The 18,181-nt window shown below is 45.7% G+C and overlaps 1 protein-coding gene across 12 annotated transcripts in view; it reads left to right on the forward strand.

Annotated features, from left to right (window-relative positions):
• The window catches only part of TBL1XR1 (TBL1X/Y related 1), a 1,277,138-nt gene that overhangs the window by 871,569 nt on the left and 387,388 nt on the right, over window positions 1-18,181 (forward strand). For all 12 annotated transcript variants that reach the window (XM_069618704.1, XM_069618702.1, XM_069618706.1 and 9 more), the window contains one exon: window positions 9,816-9,876. In XM_069618704.1, the coding sequence (XP_069474805.1) occupies window positions 9,816-9,876 (61 nt within the window). The remainder of the gene's footprint in view (window positions 1-9,815; window positions 9,877-18,181) is intronic.

The raw sequence follows: 18,181 nt of genomic DNA on the forward strand, positions 1-18,181 counted from the left end.
ATCCGGGGTGTTCCTTTTTGGAGGGGTGCAGCACAAGGTGGTGGCTTTTGCCGATGACATGCTGCTTATGCTGACAACTCAAGTGCTTCCCTAGGCGCTAGTGTAGCATTGCTGGAGACGTTTGGAGAAGCCTCAGGATTAAAATTAATGTGAGCAAGTCGGAGATCATGAATCTGTCGTTGGGCTCGGCGGAGCGGGATAGTCTGGGCAGAGGCACTCTCTTTCGGTGGAGCCCCGGGGGAATTCGATACATGGGGGCGAGGATCACGGCCACTTTGGACGGTTGGTATGCAGCGAACTTTCCCCCGCTGCTCAGGGCAATCAAGAGGGACTTTCAGAGGTGGAAAGACTTGAAGGGATCATGGCTGGGGAGGTTAGCAGCTGTAAAGATGGTCATACTCCCGTGGCTTCTGTACTTCTTTCAGGCGATTCCGCAGCCGGTCCCGGGGAGCTTTTTCAAGGAGCTGGACACACTAACTAGGCATTTTATCTGGGAAGGGAGAAGGCCCAGGGTGGGGTTCAGGCTTCTGAGGGCGCCAAAGGGTGAGGGAGGTCTGGCGCTTCCGGACTTTCGGTGGTATTATGAGGCAACTCAACTACGCGTCACCAGGGAGTGGTTGCAGGATGGGGAAGACATGCAGGACAAGCTATGGGTGCGGATGGATAGGGCGGTGGCACATCATAGCTTAGCTGAAGTGTTGTGGCTTCCGAAGGTGCATAGACCCAGTCATTTGTATCAGAGTACCATCACCACACTTATGGCAGACACCTGGGACAGGCTGGCCGGCCTTGTAGGGATTACAACATTTCCATCCCCCTTCACCCCCATTTTCAACAATGGGGATTTTACCCCGGGCCTGGAGAAGGGAGCCTTTACAGAGTGGCGGGAAGGAGGGTGTAAGAAACTGTGTGATATGTTCCGGGAGGGGGAGGTATTATCCTTTAATGAATGCAAGAGGGATTTCTCTATACTGGATCTCGGAAGGCTCCGGTACGCACAGATACGCCATTGGGTACTTCAGCCAGAGGTTAGAGCAGCGGCCACAAGAGTCCCAACTCAGTTTGAGAAATTCTTACTTACCAATGATGGATCGAAAGGCCTCATCTCTAATATATATAAAATTCTAGTCGCCGCACAGGCAAGACCGCAATGGGCTTACATGCGGGAATGGGAACGGGTCTTGGGACGGGAGATGGGTAGAGATGAGTGGGAAAGGCTGTGGAGGAGGATACCCAAACTAGCCAGGGCGTCCCAATTACAAGAAGCATGGTACAAGATACTGATGAGGTGGCATTACACCCCGGCCCGGCTCCCTGCAAGGTCCGGGGCATGCTGGAGGCTGTGGTCCTTTGGCTACTGCGGAACATGTTTGGTGGGACTGCCAGAGATCAAACCCTTTTGGGCAGACATACGGGAGGCACAGGAACAGGCGTTTGGCCGGGGCGATGACAGAACTCCAATGCAGATCCTTCTGGGAATCAGGGCGGCCTCGGGGGCGGTGGAAGCAAGGGGAAGGGAAAAAGCCAAAACAATTTTGACTCTGGCAGCTATGCAATTAATAGCGCAAAGATGGAAAAGCCCTGAGGTGCCCAAGTGTCAAGATTGGCTGCGGAAGGTTTGGGAAATTGTGGCCTTGGAATGGGTAACCTACGCCATGAATGATAGGGTGCAGTCCTTCGCGACGGAATGGGGGGGTGGGCGAGTCCTATCTGTGTTAAGAGATGACTTTAGGGCGATGTGATGCCCGCAACGCTTGAGACTCTTGGAGCTACAATGAACATGGAGATTCAGTCTGGAGGAGAGGACAGCTATACGCTTTTAGGCTAGTCGCCGAGGAGGGGGGGAGGGGGGGAGGGAGGGAGGGAGGGAGGGAGGGTGGCAGGGCTGGGGGGGTTGTTTTTCATGCTGTTTGACCTGTTGTAAATGCCAATAAAAAGTTAATAAAAAAAAATAAAAAAAAGGGTTGTACCTTTTAATCGGGAACTCCGCGGATGCGGATCATCTCTTCCCCCATCTCTTCCCCTGGAAGAAGCCACGACTTGCACCCGCTGCTAGGAACAACTGCCACCGCTGGAGCTTTCTCACCATTTCAGGTACTGTGTCCCGTCTGGTCTCCTTTGCAACAGATTGTACAAGGTGTCCCGCAAAGCATTGACTTTCTAACTGGGTTTACCTCAGACCTGCTAACTTTGCCTTTCTGAACTGATCCAACCTCTTTTTGACTTTTCTGCAAAGACTTTCAGTGCATTTCCACTGTGTGATCTTGGGCACATTCCACCTTGCTCTCCAAGAGTGGGCCTGGTATATGAACTTTTTGCTCTACAGTAGACCCTGCCTTTCTTGACTTGCTGTGGTTTCTTAAGTGTTGTTACTGTGTTATTTTCCTACTCTGCCTTTTCCTTCCCTTTTTAAACAATTTTTTGGAGTGCCATCTACGGTTACGCACTCACCTCTGTTTTGCTAAATAAGTGGTGTCTTAACCTAGACTTGTCGAACAATTAGGGAGGTGTATATACTTATAGTGACTGTTTGAACTTGCTTGATATATTACTGCCAGTGTATTTTCATAAGTGTGTTTTTAAATAAATAATTATATACTTTTATACCAAATTTCTGGTCAGTGTTTGCTTGTTCTACTGTAATTTTAGCCCTATTGTGTATACTCTATATACTGCCTAACTCTTCTTGAGAGAGGTCTGACTGCTCAGCCACAGCTACCAGGTAAATCTGGGTGGTGCAGACTGCTACCAATTGGGTTTACTGCTTACTCCTGTAGTCTTAAACTTTTTGCAGTGTTCCCTAAAGGAACTGCACAGGTTTCTGCCTAATACAAGCGGGAGAACTTCTGGGGACTCCTGCAACATAATGGGACGGTCGGCGACAGAAAAGGCCCAACTTCTATTCAGAGCACTTCACGGTTTCAGCTCCTCACGTCTCAGCAAATAGCACCACCGCAGACTCTCGGATACCACTCTGGACTTTCCTTGCATCTGGGGTCCAGCACTCTGTTGAGGTGCCTCAGGATTGGTCAGTTATGCTTACTGGGAGACCTGCGGATCTTCCACATGCTTGGATCCGACTTAAAAGTGATGCACTCCATTTGGTGTTTATCTAGTCGGGCGCATTCAGAGCTTCATCATAGCAGCAGGGCTTCACCTGGCAAACCAACGGTCCAGGAGTTGCAGGAGGCGTCTCTTCCAAGTTCTTCTTTGGAGTCCGTCCAGTGGTCGACTCTGCCTTCCAAGCCAAAAAGTCTCCCCTTATGTGCAGGTTTCTCCCATTCATTCCAGCCTAGCTGTCAATGACACAGCAGGGTGGCTGTCCTTGACCGACAGCCAGCCGGCCAATCACCTTTGGGTGCGTTCATGTAACCAATGGGATTAAGCACAAGCACCTCCCTCACTTCCTGCCCCTGCCAGACATACTGGAGACAGAGGCAGGCTTCACTTATGAATCCCGCCAAAGACAAAGCGAACAAAGGGACCAAACCTGGTTTGGCGTGCAGAGTAAATCTCAAGAAGGATCTTTCCAGCAAGAAATGGCGAAAAAAGACGACCAGGCCATTTTGACAAAATGGGCACCCATGGGTGCTTTACTGCAGCTGCGAACGCAGCCTGCAGTAAAAACACACAATGGTAGTAAACAGTAAACCACTGCCACCAGCCATTAATTGTAGAAAGGGTAAAATAAAAATGTTACATGAGAAACTAGACAAAGGGGATACTAAGTAACCCCTTCAGCACCCTATGGTAAAATAGTGTGTGCTGGGCCTAGAAAGTTACAAATGGTAAGTAAAGTCAATTTCACTTTACTGCTCTTGTAAACAGTAGTTTATCCAAGAGAAGGTTTTTAAACCTTTGGGAAATCTAAGACTTCCCTGTGCCACTGCACTGACGGTGATTTGTGTCACAATGCAAAGATGTTGCCTATGGAGTTTGTCGGACTCCAAAACCAAAAAAGAAACCGTGTTAGATCACAGAAAATTACATGAGTGGCAACAATGTCTCCCTCTCTCCAGGTTGAAAATTAAAAAGTCCTAGAGTCCAGCAAATGTACTGGGGGTCTCTAAGGTAGTGCGGAATTAGCACATTTCTGAGAATTCTCCCTAACAAGGATAGACTATATTTTTGTCACCCGGAGCATGTCCCACGGGCTGCTGTCTGCAGTATTCCTTGCAAGAGGCGTCTCAGCCCATTCCCCCTTGCTGATGACACTGAAAAGCGGACAAACTGAACCCGAAGTTACCTATCGCATAAACACATACTACGTGGGAGTACCTGAGATAGCAGAGGGCCTCTCTCAAAAGACCACAGAATATTTTGACTTCAATGAGGGATCAGTCGACTGCCCAATTACACTGCGGGAAGCCTACAAGACAGTCCTCCAGGGAGAGGCTATCTCCTTAGTATCGGCTCAACGCAGGCAGCATACTCGAGAGATAGCAGAAGCGAAGAGGCAGGTGTCTAGAAAGGAAGAACAGCTCTTGGAACTGGGGTCCCGGGCCTCACAAGGAGCCCTAGTGATGGCACAATAGGTCTTAAGAAATATGGCTGTAGATATGAAACGGGACAAAGCAGGCAAGACTCTAGCCTGGCTAGAAAGGTGGGAACAAAGCAAGGGGCAAGTACATATTATCAGATGTAGGTGAACTATTAACGGCAGACCCCGACATTGCAGAGGCGTTCGCTGACTTTTATTAACCGCTTTACTAGCCACCCCTCTCACCCCCCAACCGAGAGTGGCCGAGATAGCCTGAAATTTTAAGATTCGTTTAAACTTCCCCGTCTCTCTGAACAGGCGAGGAATCTCGAGTCTGATATCACAGAGGTGGAAGTACAAACTGCTTTGTTGCAGCTCCAATCAGGGAGAACTCAACTTTGCGGTAGAAACCTGGAAACGAATGGGGGGGCAGTGACGGGACACATACATTGCATGTTCCTGCAAAGTAAGGCGCAAGGGTGACTTCCCTTTAACCCCGAGAGGAAATGCATAGTGGTGATTCCAAAACCCGGGAAACCACCAGAACTTTGTGCCTCCTACAGGCCAATATCACTAATTAATGGAGAAGCAAAAATTCTTGCACGGATCCTAGCTAACAGATTGCTAGGAGTGATCAAATCCCTTATTCACCTGGACCAGTGTGGATTTATGCCCGGCACATCCACCTGGATGAACTTGCGTAAGGTACAACTTGCTATTGACCATGCCCCTTCAATCTCTGACCGACTGGCGCTTCTGGTGGTGGACTTCGAGAAAGCGTTTGATTTGGTGTGGTGGGATGCCCTGTGGGACAAATGGGATTTGGGCAAGAATTCCTGTCCTGTGTTAAATTGCTCTGAATCCCCAAAGGCGGTTGTTAGGGTGTATGGCAGGTCCACCAGGGCGTTCCCAGTGGGCTGCGGAACCAGACAGGACTGTCCCTTCTCCCCCTTATTGTTTCTCCTGGCCATTGAACTGCTGGCAATTAGACTCCTAATGGATATACATAGACTGGGTTCTTGTGGCCTTGGAGGGGAAATCGAGTCTCATTGTAGGCAGACAACCATCTCATCTATTTTAGCAACCCTACGATCTCCTGTCCGATAGTGTCCCATATTCTCTCAGAACACCAAAATGACGGCGGCCTTCAAGTGAATAAACAGAAAACGGTCTTCTTCCCGCTCCAGGGGGGTGAAGCTGCAATTCCCAACCACTGCCCGTACTCTGTTTCAATCCTGGGCTTTACCTATCTGGGGGTACGCATCAGACCGGCCCTAGACGACTTCCTCCAGCTCAATTTACAGCCATTGATATATTTGCTGCTGACGTCTCTCACTGCCAGTCCCTCCCCCTAACACTAATGGGTAAAGCAGCCTTGTTCAAGATGCTGACACCCCAGAGATTTTTATGTGGCCTTCAAAATGCCCCTCTTCCTGTCCCCACACAACATTTGCATCAATAGATGGCATTCTCCGGGGGTTGCTATGGGGAGGGAAGCAACCCTGCATTGCCCTCAAGACACTACAACGCTCTGTGTGGGAGGGAGGTATTGGACTGCCATGTCCCTGCATCTGTTATTGGGCTGCACAAACGGGAGTGGTGAACAAATGGCTACATGGAGACCTGGCGCTGCCACACATTGGGGTGGAAATAAACTGAGCAGGCTCGATCAACCTCTTCAAATATTGTATGGAAAGACAAAAGGATGGCGGGAATGTCGAGAATGGCACTACACATCCACCAGGTCTGGAAAGAGGCCCACCAACACATTGGGTGGAAAGCGAGACCAACATTGGCACAACCCCTGTGGCACAATAAACGCCTTCCTGAAATCCAAACAAATGGGACACTTCAAGACCTGGTAGAGCTAAGGCATACATGCACTTGCAGACGTAGTGCAGGATGGACAACACCTAGATTTTGAGACGCTGCAAGGGAAATTTAGGATACAACCTAATGATCACTACAGTCACACACAACTAACACATGCCATCAATGCCCAATTCTCTGACTTGGCCGCGGTTCCCAACTGTTTCTGTAGACCCCCCCCACATTCCCCCCGAGACCAATGTTCTCCCGGACTGCATCCTGACCAAGGTCACTTCCATGCTCCATCAGGTCCTCAATTCCTTTGGAACCCAAGAACTGGTTAGGCTAAAAGAGAAATAGGAAAGGGATCTGGGCCCACTGTATTTGTGTTTTATATAGCGCCATAGAACAGTCAACAATATAATGAATCAGAATGCAAATCAGAGTTCATAAACAGTAACATTCAAACTATTCCTAAATAGTAACAATGGAAACCGAAGAATGGGTGGAGGCATTAATGTTTCCTCGAGAGATGGGTATTGACGCCAAGTTATTATTTCAAAATTTGACACCAATCTTACTACTATCGGACAGTGATGGCTCGATGGGGGCTGGTGGATAGTGGGGAATGTCTTCGAGGTAAGACTGGAGGGCACCTTCTTTCACATGGTTTGGGGTTGTGAGGTACTAAAGAGTGCTACAGAGCTTCTGGGCGAAATGCACTAGCAGGATCTCTGCTGTCTTGGGGTCCCTGGTTCCACGGGACCCAACATTGATATTGCAGGGTATTTGGGGGGAGGTGGACTTAAGTAAACATGAGAAGATATTTCTGGCGGTGGCCGCAACTTGGGGCTCGACTGAAAGACCTAGTATAGACCAATGGTCCAACGAGGAGGACAGATGCGAGTCCCTAGAAAGACAAATCTACAAGGCCAGAGGATGCACCAGGAAATATCAAAACATTTTGGGGAAATGGGAGGGCTCTTGAGGATTCCTTGTAGGTGGCGGCCTGGGCAGCCTGCGATATTCCTTGATGCTCCAGATGCCCACGGGGTGAGAGACTGGCCTCTTGTTCCTCCTGTGCTGCGGGGCGTTAATCTGTGGTTTATATTGCAGAATGTATGTCATGTGACCTTGCTGGTTGTTTAATGTTGGTGTACTCCTAAATAAAATCAATAAACAGAGTAAAACATTAAATAAGACTGAATGCGCCGCTGGTGACGGTAGAGTTCACAATACCATGTAGTGGATTGGGCCAGGGAGGAGTTTAATGGGTATTACCCACTTTTTGTCAAATTATATTTTCGTCAAATTGTTTATGCTGCGTTTTGTTTACCTCAAAACATAGATGTGGATTTGTTAGTTATATAGGAGACGGGTTGAGGAGAGAGGTAGGAGGACTGTGAAGGGTTGAACAAAATAATTTGTGAAATCATCATAGGTGCGCTTAACGACAGAAGACGGGATTTAAGGTAAGCAAATGGCTGAAGTTTCCTTGGGAGAGAGACATTGACGTAGGGCTGTGGAGTGCGGTAGATGGGCTTGTCTGGTTTTGAGGTATAGAGACCCTAGATCTTAGTTTTTATTTTCTCCTTCAATTTATTTATGACTTTGATCTTAATCACTCTCTCCCCCACCCCACTCGCCCCCACCTACCCTCCTCCTTCCCTTACCCCTCCTTCCTTCCTCCCTCCATCATCCCTGCCTCCCCCCTCTCTCGCTCCCCCACCCTCCATCACCTTCCCCACCCCCTTCCTCCCCCTCTCTCCCCCTCAACCCCCTCCCTCCCTTCGCATCTCCCTCCCCTCACCCTCCCTGCCTCCCCCTCCCTGCCTCCCCCTCCCTCCTTCCCCCTCCCCTCACCTGGCCCCTCACCCTCCCCACCCTCACTCCCTCCCCCCTCGCATCCTCCCTCCCAACACCCTCCCCTCGCAACACCCTCCCCTCGCACCCTCCCTCCCATCCCCATCCGCTCCCTCCCATTTCCCCACCCCTCTCCCCTCCAACCCCTCTCCTTTCCCACCCATCTACCTCTCAACTCCTACCCCTCTACCTCTCCCCCACCCCTCTCACTATCCCCTCCTCCCACATCGCTCTCTCTCCCTCCCCCTCCTCTCCCACCCCTCAAATGTTGTGCATCAGATGCTCTTCATGCTTAAGGGATGCTATTATTGTCTCAATCCAAACACGGAAGTAGTGTCTGTAACCTTCCTTCAGAAAGGTCCTTCACAGGTTTCAACAGTTATTTGCCTCTTATAGTCCAGGCAATCTTAGTCAACCTCTTCCCAAATAAGAAATAACTAGAGAGATCATGTATTGCCCCAAAATATGTTACTGGCCGCAGCCATGACTTTACTGGATGGGCCAGTGCAAAATCCCCTTTGAACAATTCTACAACAGTGGCCCTTATGAGTGTTGTGCCCTAACTGTGTTATCTATGGGGCTGCTTTATGGAGATTGGTCCATGCTTTTTCCTAAAGGATATGGCCATGGATGCTAGATTGGAGACACATGTTTTGGGCATTCCTGCCCTGTGTCTTTTAATAGCTGTCTCGTCTATCAATTTGGTTCCCCCACAAATCCTATTTTTAGGAATCTGGGGATGACCCTTGCTGATGAAGGGACAACGAATGCCTTGAACAATAGTTTGCAAGGTTTTTCTTTCACCAATTCCATAAACGAGTCTGCAGGTAAGCCCTTTGGAGGTATGACTGATGGTTCTCTAAATTTGGTCATGCTAACTGACGATTGGCTCTTTAATGCTGAATGTTGTTCCTGCCGAACATAAGAAAAAAAAGTCTGAGTGCAGCTCCTCTGAGCAACTTTGTGTGAGAAGATGTTTCTTGTTTTAGCAAAAACAGGTTTGTGTGGTTTATAAAATATTCTAAATCAAGAACACTCTTCTGGGTCTGTCCTGACAGCAGGACATAATTAATTAATATAGCTTCTTAGGTGGGTATCATTACTAAAGAGCTATTGTTTGGAGCAAGTAGCTTTTCTATCTGTCTACTCTAAACAAACTTTATGGCAGGTAAATAACGTTGTTTCATCATCTGCCAATTGGAAGACAATTACCTTTTAGTATTGATTGGTCCTAATATATCATGTTGGCTTATCCACTGTTTACTTGAACACATTGTGTTGTGTAGCCTTTTTAAATCCTAATGATCTGGCTCTTTGTGTAGTCCTGGGCCTGTTTTCCACTGCAAGGTTTTAAACCGGTTTAAATTAGATAAATGGTACACTACACTTTTTTTGGGGGAGGTCGGCCAGTGGGTCATTTATTTTTTTAATGCAAAGTCAATATGTTATGTTTTTAACGTGATTATTCGTAAATTTAACATGTTTGTTCCTAATAATTACTGGTACATTTAAAAAAATCTCATAACGGCATGAAACAGTGGCACATTTTTTACTTAAGTCCTAGCATACAGTTGCATGTTCTACTGATTGTAAATATCTTTGTAAGCCGCACTAAAAATAAACTAGTTCGTGTTTTTGAAATAAATCTTTTCTCTTCTTAAAGACAACAATTATTTGGGATGCACACACCGGAGAAGCCAAACAGCAATTTCCTTTCCATTCTGGTAAGCCTTTCTCATGTTGGCAAATAATGTTTTTTTTGTATCTGAAGGATGTGCTACTTCATAATTTGCATATCATTTTAATAAACTTAACTGAGAATATGCCTCTGTGTGCATTGGACGTTCTACTTTCGGCTTCACCCTGGATTGAGTAGTGTCCATGCTTTATGACAAAATAAAAACGTGCTTTCCCATTGACATTTGGTGTGTAAAACACCTTTGAACAATCAGAACATGACTGTGATGTAGAGCATTTGTTCTCTCAATCAAATAGCATTACATTATTTCGCTCACTAGGTCTTGATCTGGATGTGTATTTATACTTTGTCATCTTGGATAGAAATTTCTCCCTGAAGGGTTCTTCAGAGTATCTAACTCCACAGACCTGTTCCAGCAAGTAAAGCATTTAGATGAATGTAATCGCAGCATCATGAACAAAATTAATAACTATACATAAGCAAAATGAGCAGAATTGTGGAAAATGAATGTGCCACCAAAGATTTTTTTATTTTTCGTGTTCTGATGTTGTTTGTGATGTCCATTCCACTGTCCTTAAGCATTCAGAAACTATTTATTAAAATATATGTCATAGCCAAAAAGTAAAAACATGTTCGCTGACATTGGACCTTATGCAGGAAAATAATGGATCTCTTTGCTGGGCTGCAAGATCTACATCTACCATCGCCATCTGGTTTGCCACCAGTTGTCAGTTCTCATTGATCAGCAACATTTCATCCAAACATACAATTCAGTTCCATACATTCAACATAATACACACACAGAGGTTAACTGTTACCTTGTTTGACTGCCAAGATCAACTTTTCTGTAGGCACATGCTCAAATCTTTTGTGCCTCCAAATGGTTATGCTGATGGCTCAAAGAAACTACAGTGGAGCAGACAGGTCTTTAGAATCTCTAAAATTTGTAGTGCTGTTCTTTCTGAATAAGTGAAAGAAAGTTGCAAGACTGAAGTTCCATTGAGTAAGGAACATCCTGCTTGCCTTCAAAATTGCCTTTAAGCCTCTACTCAAAAATCCCCCACCAAACCTAAGCAAACCAGCCAACTACTGCCCTATCTCCAAAAATATGTTCTTCAGCAAAATCTTTGAAAAATGAATCTACCAACTGTTAGGTAAGATTTTCAGAAATGTGAATAATATTTCTGGCCTGTGTCAACCCCAGAACCTTTTGCTTGGACTTGCTAATTATTTTTCCTTGTCCCTAGGTGAAGGGGAATCTTTTCACCTTCTCACCTAGTCTGTTACTCTTTTTATGGGTGACCTTTTTATCTCTCGTCATAATGTGTGATTGGAGTTATAATTTCTTATAACCTTTGGGCTTAGGCTGAGTTGCCCCTTTGGGCTTCCCTTTGTAATTTCTCTTTAATGTACTTGGGTGAACTACTGTTCCCAAGGGGTAAATAGGGATTTGTTTCATCCCCTTTACATTTTATATAGTAAGCCAGCACACCCCACGTTAATGTTGAGTCCTGGGGAGATGCACTGTATTCCCTGTATAGCTATACCAGAGGACCGGGGTACGTGCTATACAGCACCTGTTCGGCAGAGTACCCAGGGCCCAACAAACCCTCCCCAAGTACACAGATGGAGTACTCCGCCAAGGGCAAGTTAGAACGGTCCTTTATTTTCAATAAAACGGGGATCATACAGGAAATAATTCTCCAGCAATCGCAGCTCCTGAGCCTTTGTCATGGGCTTTTGTTGGGGTGTGTCATCACAAGTTAGTGCTCTTCCCCAAAAACCTAAGAGCTTACACTATTGGATGGCTGGGGTGGTAGTGCCTATAGATGGCACCTATAGAGGTTAGCCAACTGGTCCTTGCATGTCAGGTGGCTTTACCTGACCCTTTCCCAAAAACTATCTATTACATTGTTGCTTGGTCGCAGGATTACCATTGGCCCTTGCCATCCGCCTCACTAGATTTGTGTTCCCTGATTGGCTGGAGCCGGTCTCCCCATGCCTAGGACCCAGCTTTGTTCTCAGCGCTTCGTGTACCTTCTCAAGGTGATGAGAAACACTGTGTCCCCATTGTTACCACCTGTATAACCATTTTGCCTTAGAGAGTGCCTGCAGGTTGCAACGTTTATAAAACGCATGTATCAGTTATTGTATGCTTAGCTGTGAACCGCTCCTCTTCCCACTGTGGATAAATGGCTATTGCTCGGCCGGTCACATGGGTTAGGACTGCAAAACTGAGCTTTTTGGTCTACAATTAATCAGGATTTATTCTGCTATTTGGCAGCTGGCTCCCTGTCCCTGGAGCCAGGAATGTTCTGCTCATCTGACTTCAAGCACCAGCCCTGGAGAGTGTGCTGCAAAATCCGTTTTCCTTTGTCCCATATTCGGAGGCCTGTGGCTTCATGTAATTCTACTTCTAGTTATGCTATGATTTCTATATGTCTATATTGTATCATTTTCTTTATGGGTTAGTGTTACCTAGCCCTTCCAGGTTCCTTATACAACCCTGTAGTTCCATATGGTTAGTTGCAATAAGCGGCTGCAAGCTTGCTCTGCATCTCTTGCTTTCTTGCATTTGTGTTTTGCTAGTGAAAAGAAAAGGTTTCTGACAGTATGCATATGTATCTGTCCTCTATCTACAGAACTGTGTAAGTATGTTCTTCGTGTGTGTTTGTGTAACTTGCTTCGTGGGTAACGTTACTATGTCGTGGTGTCTCTGATGTCAGCACATCTGGATATTTGTCATTAGTCGAGCAGGTCTGGTGTTGAGGCCCGAGCATCCATGATCAGTGTTGAAGAACCTGTATCCATGAGGACGTCAGCTGGATAAGGTTTGAATGGTTGTCTGAGAGAATATCTGTTTGCATATGTAGATGTCACTGGCCCTACTGGGGGCAGGCCAAACAGTGACTGACATCTTGCATTTATGACTCTTCGGGCTGTCATGCTTATAGGGGTCCAAAGTGGCTTTCCAGGGACACTCTTGTCACCCCTTTCTCACTTACCTGGTAACATTTATGTTAAAATTTCAAGTTAACTTGAATGGCTGGTGGCAGTGAAACTACTTTTAGTCCTTACTCTCAGGCTGTCAAATCAGCTACGCTAATGCGCAGGCGGGTCACCATTCTGCTAGAACGGTGGGCTCCTTTTTTCACCATTTCTCATTTGCTTGTTGTTTCTGAGATCATCTTCTGCCATTCTAGGTGGGAAAGACCTTGGTTAAAGTTTTGTCTTTGGCAGGAATCATTGCTCAGGCTCCAAGTCTGTGTTTAGGCAGGAAGTGAGGGAGGAGTCCAAGACTTTGCACCCCTTTGTCTTTCACCTTGCCTGAAAGGAATCCGTTCCCACTGGGGTCTGGCTGTCCTGATTAGTCAGCCATACCGCTCCTTTCTGTAAACTGCAGGGAGTTAACAGAGTTGTGCCGTAGTTGCTGATAAATACTCTGATCCCGGAAGCTGCTGACAAGTCGACTACTGCCACCAAATCCGAAGAGGAAGATGAAGTAACGATGGCAGTAACCATTTCCATGGAGTGGAGAACCCGCAGTAACCCTTCCTTACAATCGGCCTGGGGGCCCCTGAATTCGAATACTCCTACACAGAGGCTGGCGAGATCCACTAGTCACAAGAAGACCTGCAAAACGAGCCATCCCTTGATGTGCTGTGACCTTGCTGGGTTGCAAAACGCCAATACCAGGGGACGTCGAGCCTGAGTGCAGTGCATGGTCTTCCGAAGTCCGATTCTGTCCGAAACTTTGGTGGTCGCCTGCTGGACCTCTAGAAACACAATTTGAATCCCTGAAGTCCCTTCAACCGAGTGCAGTACCGAGAGAGTGAAGAGAATCTGACCTGCAGTATTTGTTGTTAATCAGGTACATGTAAAAGGGCTTAAATCCACAGAGCTGCAAGAAGCTGTGAAGAACCCTTTGTTGGAAGCCTCCCCTGTTGATGACTGCTGGCAGTTTTCCTTCAGTGCCCATTTCTTCAGACCCCCAAGGACTGGATCCTGTGCTGCTGCATGCTCAAGGCAGTCACCCAGAAGCTCTTGTTTTCTGCTGAGGTACTGTGTTGGCTTGGGTAATACTTATCGAAAATCTTGTGTGAATCCTGTGAGGCTGAGTGGGTGATTCGTGTGGTTGGTAGTTTGCCTATACCTTTCACCCAGGCCTAATGCCGGAACACATATAGGGATCCTTCTGCAAAGTCCCTGAACACTTTTAACTAACTCTGAAGCTAATACTTACTTGTTAAAGAAGATATCCTCTGGAACTCTGACTTTCCTGCACCTGAACCCTATCCTGACCGGCCTACATCTGGCTCCTAGACCACTCGGGGTCCCTCTTTTGCCACTGAGAAAACGCATGCCATAGACTGCAGAAGGACTTTGATTATAAGGCTTCTGTTTCGAAATTATAACAAGTGTAAAAGTACTTATTTCTAAATGAGTTATTGTGTTGTATCTCTGCAATAGAATAAGTTACAAAGTGCCTAAAAGTTGAAACTTACCTTGAAGTTGCTAGTTACTCCTTTAAAAAGTATAGAAGTTATTTTACTAGCTTTGATAAGTGATGGAGTTGGTAGACGTTTATCATTTCTAAACTGAATGAGTGTCAAAGCCTTCCAATAGGATTTACCCACCTTGATTATGTGTGCTCTTCTAAATGTGTTATTGGAGTTTGCTTTCCCTGAACTGCTTTGGATAATAATTACTTATTGTGGTCTAAAAGTATACCTAACCTGGTTTTTACTCCCCAAGAATAGCTGAATGTTTTGTAGGTTTGACTCACCTTGACTGCTGATTGTAATCTAAATAAGGGTTTACTTTGGTTTGTAAACTAAGTACTGAGCTTTTTTTTATAATTGCATTAGTACTTACTTTACCAAGATTTATCTTGGCCTACTCGTATTTAAATTAACTCTTTATTTTTACAATACATAGTATTTCAGTATTTCTTTGGACCATATGTATGCTACAATTTCTTTGTACTGATCTACAGTCCTTTCTCCCCCCTAAAGTAAGCTTGGCTGCTCGGCCTACGCTACCAAATGTTCTCAGGTGGTACAGCCTTATACGAAGGGTGGAGTTTTGTACTGCCTCAGTTTTGGTTTTATGAAGCCCTCAGTTGCACTTTAGAAAAACTGCACCAAACACCAACAGATCCGCTTACATGTTCAAAATGGACAACCTACATGAATCTCAAAATGCTAGGGATAGAATCCACATTGTGCTGGATCTGGCACATACTTAAGGACAAAGTAGAAAACGCCTCAACTAGAGTACTCCTTATACTGGGCAATCTCTGCAGCCTTTGCTAGGGAGCATTCTCATTTCTTTGCTGATTCCCTTCAACCTTAGAGACCCCCAGCCCTTTTGCTGGACTTTAGGAATTTTTAATTTTAACCCTGGAGTGAGACCTTTTTCTGCCTCATATGTTTTAACCTGTTTCGGATGATGTGTTTCCAATGTTTTTGGAGTCTGACATACTCCATAGTGCAGTGTCGCAGAGAAAGCCTTTAGATTTCTCATAAGCTTTAAAAAACTTTTTCTTGTGTGAACTACTGTTCCCAATAATAGTAAAGTGAAAGACTTTATTTACCTTTTCTCTTTGTAGGTCCAGCACACACCAGCTTATGTGGAGTACTGGGGTTTACCTAGTAGCCCCTTATCCTACAGTCTCATGTAAAAAATGTTTCCCTGACTACTTTAAATAGCTGGTGGCACTGGTTTCATTTTCCTACCGTTGTGCTTTTCTACTGCAGGCTGAATCCTCGGCTGCAGTACAGCACCCATGGGTGAATGGCCCCAGTCTTCTTTTTTCATCATTTTCTATTTGTGAGGTCATGTTTGGATTTTACTCTGTACGTTGAGTCAGGTTTGAGCCCTTTGTTCGTTTTGCTTTGATGGACTTCAGCTTTGTAGCCTGCCTCTGGCTCCAGTGTGTCTGGAAAGGCAGGATGTGAGGGAGGTTCCCGAAACTCCCCTGTGCTTTGTCTCTAGGATTGCCCCAAAGCAACCAGTCCTGATTGCCTGGCTGGCTGTCCTTTCAGGTCAGCCACCCGGCTGTGTGATGACAGCCTAGGCGGTGCATGAATGGGAGAAACCTGCTTAAAAGGCGAGGGTTTTGGCACTAGAGACAGTCGACCACTGGGAGAAAGACCCATCAAAGAAACCGTGAACGAAGCTTGCTGCATCCTCCTGGACCTTTGAATTGCCTGGTGAAGCCCTGCTGCTGTGCTCAAACTCCTTTTTCAATTAGACAGAGAAGTTCTGGAAGTGACGACTTCTCCCCTTGGGTTAGTGGGACCAACTAACCCCGAGACGAACTCCACTGGACCATCTTCCACGACTGGCTGTACTTCTTCGCTGCAACAGGAACCGAGTGCCGGGGGTAGAGAAATCCATAGTAGAGTGCAACGTCTGAAATCCAGCTAGAAGCTCCAGGAGTCTCCTAAGGACCCTCCAGAAGCAGGACGACCAGAGCTAGAGCCCCCTCAGCAGAGTGCAGGCCCCATGGAGTGAAGGAAGCCCAACCGGTATCAGAGCTGCGATGGTGCGGTTTGCTAAGCACTGAAACCATGGAAGGCCGCTGAACCAAAAAGAGCCCGTAGCTGCCAACGACCACCCAAGTACCACCACCGGAGCCCTCCAGACATCCTCTCTTGTCTCCACAACTGAGGCTCAGAAACATGGGGTCTGCACTGCTGTAGCAAGACCGAATCCAGCTGGACCACTCTTCTTCAAGTACTGTTTAGACTTGGGGTACTTACCGCATTGTGGATTGAGGTTAGGGAAGGTATCCGCGCTCAGACCCACTAATTTAGAAAGTCCACCAGTGTCGAGTAGTATATCACTCAGAACAATCACATAGTAATATGGATGGTATTTATTTTTCAAAGTGGAGACAGCCGACACATGTTTCTACCCCATAGTCGTTGTCAAGGCTGTGAAAGGTTAAATGAAATACAATGTGATTGAACATAAAATAATCAAACCAAATGTTGATACATTCATCCCATGCTTAGCCCTTCCTTTTTGAACACTAAAGATGATGGCACTAATGGGAATTGGCTCAACAAAAGTATGGGTTTCTTCAAATGTGGTAATTGTAACTATTACAATTATGCCCATGGAAATTGTCAAACTTACACAGACACTAATGTAAATGCTATTAAGATCAATTGGTTCATAAATTGTAAAACTTGCTATGTAGTATATGCTATTATGTGTCTGTGGCAAATTATACGTGGGGAGCACAATTGGACAGCTCAGAGTTCGAATTAGGGAACATTTGGCAAGCCTGAGAAGTCATGACCCCAAATCTCCACTTGCCATACATTGGCAGGAACACCAGTAGAGCAATAGAGGCGACATACGCTTTATTGAATTAATTAAGGCTAAGAGAGGGAAAAGAGGTGGCAATGTCTGGCTCAAACTGACAATTGGAATGTAAATTAATTTGTTTTCTGAGATGTACTCAGGTCGGCTTAAATTGTGATCATGAGATGCATGTGTTTTTATGATTCGTGTTTGATAATTGGCAGTAATTTTAGATTGTTACTGCTGGGAACTGATTGCCAAGATTTCATTGGAAGATTTAGTCTCCTCTCCTATACTGAGGACCTGTTTAACCCCTTTTCCTTAAACCTTTTCTTTCGGCAACCTCAGAATCTGCAAAGTAGAACTATAAATGTCATTGCTGTCCTTGTGATTGAATTCACCTCAGGGTGTAGGAACTGCGTAAGAAGCATATCCAAAGAGTATCCACTACTTATGATTCTGAAAAGTAATTTTTAAGTGTATTGAATTGCCTTTTTTTAAAACGCTTATTTAAAAATTGATGTTAAATAAATAACTAAGAGAAACCTTGAATGTAAGTGTTACTTGTATTTATGAATTTCAATTGTACAGCTCGCATTTCCCCCTCTTGAGATGGGCCTGGCTGCTTAGTCACACTACTAACTTGTGTAGTATGGACCTATACCAAAAGGTGGGTTACCTAATACCAATTAGTTAAGTGTTCTGTAGTCTTACATATAGTGTGACTGCATCAATTCTTACCTAACAGCCTTCAATACAGTCAGTCATGAAATTCCTTTAAAGTGAAAAGAGGACATTGGAACTAAGGGAATCTCCCTATGCTGGATTGAGGCCTGCCTAACCATTAGAACAGAAACAATGCTTATGGCCTAATTCGCATAGTCTCCTTGCAACCAGACGTAACAGAGTAGCCCTCGGCTTCAGTCCCTTGCCCCTTCTGTTTGCATATACAGCACTTCTCTCCTAGAACTCATGAGGAACATGGACCTCACTTGCTTCAACTGTGCAGATAA

This window comes from Ambystoma mexicanum, chromosome 10 (assembly GCF_040938575.1).
Source record: "Ambystoma mexicanum isolate Mex_15411 chromosome 10, UKY_AmexF1_1, whole genome shotgun sequence".
Taxonomy (NCBI): domain Eukaryota; kingdom Metazoa; phylum Chordata; class Amphibia; order Caudata; family Ambystomatidae; genus Ambystoma; species Ambystoma mexicanum.